At 31.8% G+C, this 9,289-nt stretch overlaps 1 protein-coding gene across 1 annotated transcript; it reads right to left on the bottom strand.

The window, feature by feature from the left end:
* Positions 1-781: 781 nt before the first annotated feature.
* Positions 782-8,963, bottom strand: LOC132064701 (ABC transporter G family member 1). The gene is made up of 8 exons (XM_059457786.1): positions 8,593-8,963; positions 4,808-4,887; positions 2,837-3,295; positions 2,677-2,763; positions 2,466-2,591; positions 1,924-2,115; positions 1,761-1,847; positions 782-1,643 (listed from the first exon to the last, which is right to left on the bottom strand). The coding sequence occupies exons 1-8, from the start codon at positions 8,819-8,821 to the stop codon at positions 972-974; spliced, it is 1,932 nt and encodes a 643-aa protein (XP_059313769.1). The 5' UTR covers positions 8,822-8,963; the 3' UTR covers positions 782-971.
* Between the last annotated feature and the right edge of the window lie 326 nt (positions 8,964-9,289).

Here is a 9,289-nt window from a genome sequence, read left to right on the forward strand (position 1 = left end):
GGTGTATTTTTGCTCGGAGTATCAATATCCGCCATTAAAATGGAGAGTTAGAGCTTGTTGAAGATACTCTAACAGTGGCTGAATATATATAAAAAAAAATTGAATGAAAAGTGAAGGTAAAGACGATGAAATTTATGAACAATTGAAGAGAAATACAACAAATAACATAACAAAAATTAGTTACCTGTAGAGAATATAACATTTGTGTGACTATAGAAATTTCTCATTAGGAATGGATGTTAGATTAAATTCTTTGTAAAACAAACAAACCAAACAAGAAATTGGTTTACATTAATTTAAATGGAGGGATTAGTAAATACTCCCTCCAGATAAAAAAGAATGTCCACTTAGCCATTTGCACACCTTTTAAGAAAATATTAATTCCTAGGCAAAAATAGGTAAATTACCTTAACACCTGATAAGGATAATTTTGGAAGAATAAGGTTACGCGTTTCTTAATTTGGTAAATGGACACTCTTTGTAAACTAAAAAAAAAAAGTGAACACTCTTTTTGATCCGGAAGGAGTAAAGTTTAGCTGTCACAAAAAAACAAGTGATATGGCACTCTGATTAATTTGTGACGAGAAAAAAGCAAGATTTTTTCCATTCTTTATTAACATGTAATAGGTTAGTTGATGCTAAACTCTGATACGACATGCTTTCTTCCCATGTTTCATAAACTCCTCATTTATAGATCAAAGGTAACTACATAATTTTAATTCAGAACTGAAATTCTGTCACCGCAGTTTATCTGAGCTACTGAATTTCTTATAAAGAACAGTGACTTGCATGACTCTACTTAAAGGGTACTCACTTGACTTATGACATGGTGAAATTAGCTTCTTACACTTTATGAGTTATCAGCTTTGAATACAAAGAAAGCAACTATAGGCAACAGACTATAATATCATGAAAAGGATTCAAATTATACATACTGACATTGTGAATATATTTTACCCTATCAGTGTAATTTAGGCAGCAACTACATCCAAAGGTCTTTCTGCCAAATTGATTTGTTTAAGCGAGGTAGACATGAATGCTCTTATAGTTGGCTTAACCTTTTCATCAGCCTTGACAAACAGCAAGAACAACAACTTGTAAAAAACTAGCATCCCCAGTAAAATGGCAAGATCCACCCACTTTGAGTAATCCATATCCATTTTCCATGTATTTCTCAGAATATCTTCCCCACTTATCAAATGAACTTTACCAGTGTGCTCGCCATGAATTTTTAGTCCTTCAAACTCGTTCTTGAACAGCCCTTCATAAGCATACTTATGAAATGCGATATAATGTAAAGGATACTTCCAGAATAAGTTAGGCAAATCATTTGGTAATCGAAAGAACCCACCGCTTAGTATCATAATTCCTTGTATTCCTGCTCCAGTTATTAACCCCATGAGGAAATTAGGCACAATGTTTGCTACAATCATCATCAGGCTCTCAACTAACATCATACAGGTGAAGAGGACTAGTGCAAAGCAGATGAAATTTTCAGATCCATTTTGTAGTCCGGTCAGAAAATAAGCGATAGCTCCCGGGATAAAGGATATCAGTAGCAAGTATGGCAGAGCAGAAAGTGTATTGGCAATGACAAAAGACCCAGAGCCATAGTGACCATTTAGTTTTTCGCGGTGAAATACCTGTTTTTTTTTTTTTTTTTTTTTTTCATGTTTTAGAAACCTATTATTAGCATGAGATCAAGAAAGGAGAAATCAAAAAGAAAACTGAAACAGCTTAATGTGAAATATGTATTCTACCTTGAGGTCTTCCACAAAAGAAGGGAATCCACCAATTGCCATAAAAGTGATGAATGATGCCACAAACATAAGCATGGAACCTCTTGCCTGTTTTCACCATGTAATTAAAGAGTAAATAATTGGGCAGTTTATAACATCAAACGTTACTGTGCGTCTCATTTACCTGAATTGAAGCAATAGAAAAGCCAACATCATAGTAGATAGTGCCAAGGCCTACAGCTAAAACAATATAAACAGCTAAGCGTAGCCAGTAGTAGCCAAGATCACGGGACATGTTCACGAATGATCTTCTTGTCAAAACAAGGCTTTGGGTTGTGAAGCTAGCATGGCTTCTTTTCTCCAGTACTTCACCTTCCTGTACAGTGGCAGAGTCAAGAACTTAAACAAGGGGATTCAAACAAATGCAAGAATGTAACACCTGGGTTTCAAACGTGCAAACTAAAATAGTTTTTTGAGCAACTTATGCCACTACACTAGAAGTTTTATGATTTATATGTACAAATTGTTTTATCCTATTTGCATAGTATAATTTTCTGACGAATTGAATCCCCTTTATTACATGTAGATTCACCGCAGCCCTTAATACTATTAAGTTGTCCTCTCTAATAGCTATACTAGAAGAAGTATCTTCAGAAGTAATGTGGGAAATTGACGGCAGTGGAATATCAGGTACTCATCAATCATACAGAATTTCAGATTTTGCACCTGTTTGCAGATTTCAGCAACTTGACTTTGAACTGCTTCGTACATATCGGAAGCTTGGTATGACTTTATCAGGATATTAATCACCTCTTCTGTTGATTTCCTCCGAGTTGGACCTTCTTCAATGTCCTATTAGTCATATCCAAAAGTTTCATTTAAAGAAATTGTGGAGCTTTCTAAGTATTCTAAAACTAAAATATCAAAACTTTCTTACTTGATCAAAATCACTGTTTATTGTTCTGAGAAAATGATCGGATGGATTCTGGAGCGTCGGGCAAGGATAACCACTCAATGCGAAAAACTGCACGTTGAAAAGGATTATCAATTTGGCCGATTAACTTAAGTCATTTCAAGAATTCAAACAACATGCTCACCTCTATTGCTGCACTAGCAGGTCCAAAGTACACAGTTCTTCCAGAAGACAAAAGACATAATGAATGAAACAGACTGAAAACTTCAGTACTAGGTTGATGAATTGAGGCAATAATGGTTCTCCCCTGGCATTGACTTGCAATTGTTTTCATGACATAATAAGATGCTGCGCTATCAAGTCCACTAGTTGGCTCATCAAGAAAGAGAAGTTTTGGGCGCGTTAATATCTCCAAGCATATGCTGACTCTCCTCTTCTGTCCTCCGCTTATTCCTTTCCCGCTCCATCCTCCAATTCTTGTTTCTGTGGCATCTTGCAACCCCATTTCCTTCATAGTCATGTCTGCTATTTGTTTTTTCTCTGATTTTGGCATGGAATTCGGTAGTTGCAGTTCCGCAGAATAGTATACGGCTTCTTTTACTGTGAGAGTTGCAATTAGAGTATCTTCTTGAGTCACATAGGCCTGATTGTATCAAATGTTATGTAATTAGTACAAAATATGCAGGTACTTGTACATAATGAGTAAAAAGTAAATAACAGTTGCTTTAAGACAAGTTACACCGTCTCTCTCTCTCTCTCGCCCTCTCTCTTTTAAAGCTAAATTCACTCTTGTAATTTGTTTTTGGCGTGGAAGTAGAATTCCGTGATTAATTATATGTCTAAAATATGAACACCATATGCAAAAATGGAATTATAATTTTAAGCATCTGCACTATTTTGAGTAGAATGCTCAAAATAGTTTAAGAAAGGCAGGTATCAATCATTGTTGTATGATATACAAGTTCCTAAATTCAAAGGCCATGTATGTTCATAACTAACATATTTCAAAATTTAAACTGATAACTGGTTAATTTTCGACTAACTAACTACACTATTTTGTCGGAATTTACAAACAAATCTGATTATTAACATTCAATTATATGAAAGTAAGACCGCTAAGTTACTACAAGGCAAGCCTCCTCATGACTGTTTTGGGAAAAACTTACTTAGTAGGCGTTTGGCCATGAGTTTTGAAACCATGGTTTCAACTTTTTAAAATATAAAATTTAACCCATAAGTTTATATTTTGTAAAAAAAAAAACCCATGAAAAAGGACTCCTAAGTTGGTAGATATTTTTAACAATTACCCCTAACAATCATTTACCAATCTCTTTAACTTCCACCAAATTTTATTTATGTCTATCAACCTTTTAATTTTGTAAAAAAAGACCCATAGTTTAATTTTATTTATTGAACTAAAATTTGATCAATTGATGTTATATTTTTAGAAAGGTCTTCTAGTATTAATTTTGAGCCGGTTGTTATGAATTAGCGTATTAATTTTGTTATGAACTATGACTTGCTCATTTGGTAAGATTGTATAAGAATTAAGAATGATTTGATAGTTTTCATAATTTGTGGAGTTTTCATATACTATAAGAGAAAATTTCCTTAAAATATCAAATTAAATCGTCCAAAACGTGATTTAATTTATTCAAACCACGTCCAAACAGGGCCTTATACAAAGGTTCACCTTTATAAAGTGGCCTCAAATAGCACTTTCTCTGTTCAAATTTATACATGACACTCTTTTCCTTTTGTAACCTTCTAAAATATTTGAAATCCTTCCAGTAATCATAAAATTATTCCAACTTTCACAACTTCAAGAATTGAATTTGTTGATATGTTTAGATTTTTTAAAGTATAATGTGATTTTTCTTTATCACATTAACTTGCCTTCCCTTACTCTAATATATTTTTACCTCTACTTCTGATATAATCAATAATTTATGTCCAATCAAATACCATCATATGGGATAAACAAAGGCAATAGATAAAATCAACTAGGGAGAAAGCTGTTCCTCTTCTTTCTCACTTGCACATTTTTCTTTTGAAGATCTCCAACAGACAATACGCTGCTGATAATGTTTATAAGAGATTATTTCATGTTAGGTCCCCAGTAATTGATTCTAAAATAGGATAAAATTCTACTTACAAAGGTCCCATATGCCAGTGTCTGTTTGCGGCCATTGATTAAAATATCTCCACTCTGCCTTGTGCTCGATCCTAATCTCCCTGATAACATCAATATACATAACATAAGTAGTGTGCTAACCAAAATAACGCTAGTTAGCCTGGGTGGGGGTGCTGCTCGAGTAAAGGTTTTATATACTGAAAGTATAAAAGAAATTTTTACTATTATGTCAACTAAAACGTGGAACCTGTAAACTTGGAAAATAAGGCATGTTACACGCTACAACATACTTAAATATACTATCTATGCAATCAGCGTATATCTATATATAATATAAAGCTAGGCATAGATAAGGTAATGTGGCACCTCTCTGTGGCATAGAAAGTGATTTATCTTTTTTCTCCTTTTTTTGACTTCTCTTCTCATTTTTTCTATTAAGTATATTTTTAATTATTTCATCCTTCCAAAAGGAAGAGTGTAACAGTTGACTAATAATAGTGCAGAACTAATAATAGTGCAGCTACAATTATAATGTAATAAATATTTTCCTTAAATTCTAGCTAATGAACTGACGGCTATAATTGGGGACTATTCACATCCCTTGTGTTCATATACCTTCTTTTTTATGTACTGATGGAATTTGAACTAATGACCAAACCACTCAGTCTTTTCAGTTATCCATGAATATTTTTGAGCCCAAAATATTCCTTGCAATAGACATTCCCTTTGATGATATATGAGTCGGAAATACCAGCCGGAAAAGAAACAATTTGAGTTTTACAGCCAATGGTTCAGTTTAAACATCTCCTATTTTAATTTGTTCTTCACATAATTGCTTATTTTTTAGCTCTCTTTTCCTAGCGTTTCTTCCATAAATAAAATCCTCAGTTTCTAATATATATATATATCATGCATAAGTTTGGTTGGACAGGAATACTTTAATATAAAAATAAGTGGTATAATGAGTGGTGATGATGAATACATAGGTACTGTGCAACAGAAAGAGGATACATTTGCAGAAGGTCATAAGCCACAAAATTACAAGTTCATTTCTGCCCTGTGTTTCAACACTGTCTATTCTCATTTAAATGCCCTTTTATAAATTATTGTTGATTAGAAGAGATTAGTATGCCTGCAATTTGTATATCATGCATCAAGTTTTATTGAAAATAAATATTTTTATATAGATGTAAATGGTATAGTGAATGGTGATGATTATGTGCAGGTACCTTGCAACAGTTTGAGGACAAATTTGTAGAAGTTGATAAGGCATAAATTACAAGTCGAATGGATCATGAGGATTTCAGCAAATTTTGACAGGCTAATTTGTGATCTTAATTAGTTATTACTGATAGTATAATTATCTTATTTTATTGTGTTATTTTTTGCCCTTTTTCATTTGTTAATAGCAGGTTATTGGGTTATTTGTGTATTTTGAGAGTTTGATTTTTTTGTTTGGTATATGAATCTACGCAAAGAGAGGGAGGGAGAGAGAGAGAGAGATCCAAGGGTAACAACCACGTAACCGCGCGAAGCGCAGACATTTCACTAGTTACTATATATAATAAGGGACGATACAAAGATTTTATAGTCTTTAGTTGGATCTCAACCATTTCATTGTGTGCTTGTTAACTAAAAGAATTTTCCCTTTCAAATCTATCCTTGTACTTGTTATTTATTGCATGAAATATCAAAATATGTTCCAAATAAATTAAGATACTTCCAAACCTTTTTTTGGCAATATTGTACATGGCCCCTTTGTTCAATTTTTTGTAAGTGAAATATGTACCATAACTTTTTTTGTCATATATTTAGCCCCACTATATTCCTTTATTACTTAGGTTGTCGCATTCAATTTGATAAATATAGTAAAGTTTGAGACTCTTTAAAATGCTTAAAAAGTTATGAATAGTAATGATGCCATCTAAAAGAACCAACTATCCCTAAAGATAAATAAATAATAGTACTCCCTCTGTCCCAATTTATGTGGCATCGTTTGACTAGACACGGAGTTTGACACATTTGTGAGCAGGCAGTTTTAGACTTTTAAAATTTGTGATCCAAAATAAGTTTTAGATATTAGTGTGGTTGTAATTCACTTCATAAAATTAAATTGTTTCTGAATGTAAAAAAGTGACATTATTTTTTTGACAGACTAAAAAGAAAAGTGTGCCACATAAGTGTACTCCCTCCGTCCCAAAAAGATTGTCCTCTTTTGACTTGGCACAAAGTTTAAGAAATAAAGGAAGACTTTTGAAATATGTGATCCAAAATAAGCCTTTGATATTTGTGTGGATGTAAATCATCTCATAAAATTAAATTATTTCTAAATATAGAAATGAGATAATCTTTTTGGGACAGAATAAAAATGAAAGGAGAAAAATCTTTTTGGGATAGAGGGAGTACTTAGGGAATAGTAACTTTGAAGAGCTCATTTGGTATTGAGAGAGAACTCTGTAAATGATATTTTCACTTTGTAAATTTTAGGATTATAATTAGATTTATCCCGATCTTATCTCTTAATAATCTTTTTATGTTGAAAATATAAATTAGGTATGATATTTTAACATAAATTTGTATAGTAAAGAAAATCAAAATTGATCCTTCAGAAAAATAAAAGCGAGAAGGAACAAAATTATTAGGTACGTCGTTGCATTGAGACAAGATTTACTTATTAAAATTTAGTTAATCCTAACATTCTTGGACTGATAGCATAGTTATAATATTATTATGACGTAAGATATTAAAATAATATTCCACTTAGACTTTAAAAAAAGAATGGAAAAGAAATGTCATTTCCTCACATGCATCTTTTGAAAAGAAAAAGAAAGTTTAAATTAAGAAAAGTAACAGTAAATTAAGAAAAGTAACAGTTTTTCATATTTTGTATGATTTAATTAGAGTTAGCATATATTAATATCATTTTAAAGTGTCAATTTTTAAAATTTTAAATTTTATCTTTATTTAAAAGTAAATTTACCAATTTCTCAACAGGAGAATAAACGTAAAATGTATGGTTTGATATTTTTTTTTCCTTGAACCAAATTATATATTATTATTATTATTATTATTATTATTTTGTAAAAAATAGTTTATAGTTCATAAAACGTGGTTTTTATTAAATCATGCATATGTAAACCACCAGTCCTTCTAGCAATTTTTTTTTTGGTTCAGATTTTGCATTGAATCTTTGTTTTTTCGGGTGCAATAACTTTTAGTATAATATGGTATCAAAGCTTTCAAGAATTAATATATTAGGATCTTTGAATTTTTTTTTTTTTTAAGGTTTATTCAATGTTCTTAATTAAGTGGAGGAAAGAGGGGGTGTTTTTGGAGGAGAGCAAAAAGGAGAGAGATGTAACTGTGTCTACTAAGTATCGGATCCTTAATCTATTTTTAATAACTTTTAACAGTTTTAATAATTTTGTAACTTTTGAAGTTTAATTTTGTTATTTATTTTTTCTAACTCTTAAACCATTTTAGTTTAGCTGAACATAGGCTTTTATGGATATCAATATGATATCTTTTTAAGAAAATGATGCAAGAATTTGTGGTGAAGAATTAAAAAGATCTTTTTTACTTATCGATATCTTAGCTGAAAAATAATAGATTTCTTTGAATCACTATGAAGAAGAAGCACTCTTGTAGTCAGTTTGAAATTATTTTAAATACTTTCAACTATGTTAGTTTACAATATATCAAATTAACTTTTTCTAATTAAACTATTATAAAGTTTCTTACATTGATCTTGAGCCCGGACTCAGCACGGGCTTCACAAGACTTGTAAGTTAAATGTGCTGAAATACCTGATATTGAGTCGAGAAGTGTTGATTTGCCACAGCCAGAAGGGCCCATGATAGCCAAGAGCTCACCAGGCCTTGCATAGCCTGTTAAGCCTTTAAGAATGGTTTTATTGCCACCTTTCAAGCTTGAAGCCGTCACCCACAGATCTTCCCATGCCAAGAAAACTTCGCCAGTTTGTGGTACAATTTCAGATAACTCGACAACACTACTATTTGGTCCTTGATTTGGCATCGTAGTAGTATTATCAACTTATACTAATCCTGGTTTCTCTATGATCAAAATATGACTTGATGAGGAAGTTTAAGAGTAATTTAGTTTATTTTCACTAACATGAGTCTGTATTAAAATACTAAGAGAAGCACTAAACAAATGAGGAAAAAAGGAAACTAAACTAATGGTTTATTCTGGTAGTGAGAACACTGATCAGTATATAAAGACACATTTAATAAGCAATCTAGTCCTTCATTTTCATATGGTACAGTGTTTGCTGTGACTTGTGAGTTTGTCTTTTTTACTATCAGTTCACACTCTTGTACTACACATACGTGTTTAAATAGAACAATAGTGAATTATGTTTAATACTAACACTAGTTCGGGTTGGTCGTATGAATCCTTTGTGTCATTTCGCTCTCTTTTTCAGAGTATTTACAAGACTCAAGGTAATTCGAAATTTATGTTAGTTGCTAATCTGTCAGTTTT

This window comes from Lycium ferocissimum, chromosome 7, assembly GCF_029784015.1.
Source record: "Lycium ferocissimum isolate CSIRO_LF1 chromosome 7, AGI_CSIRO_Lferr_CH_V1, whole genome shotgun sequence".
Classification (NCBI taxonomy): domain Eukaryota; kingdom Viridiplantae; phylum Streptophyta; class Magnoliopsida; order Solanales; family Solanaceae; genus Lycium; species Lycium ferocissimum.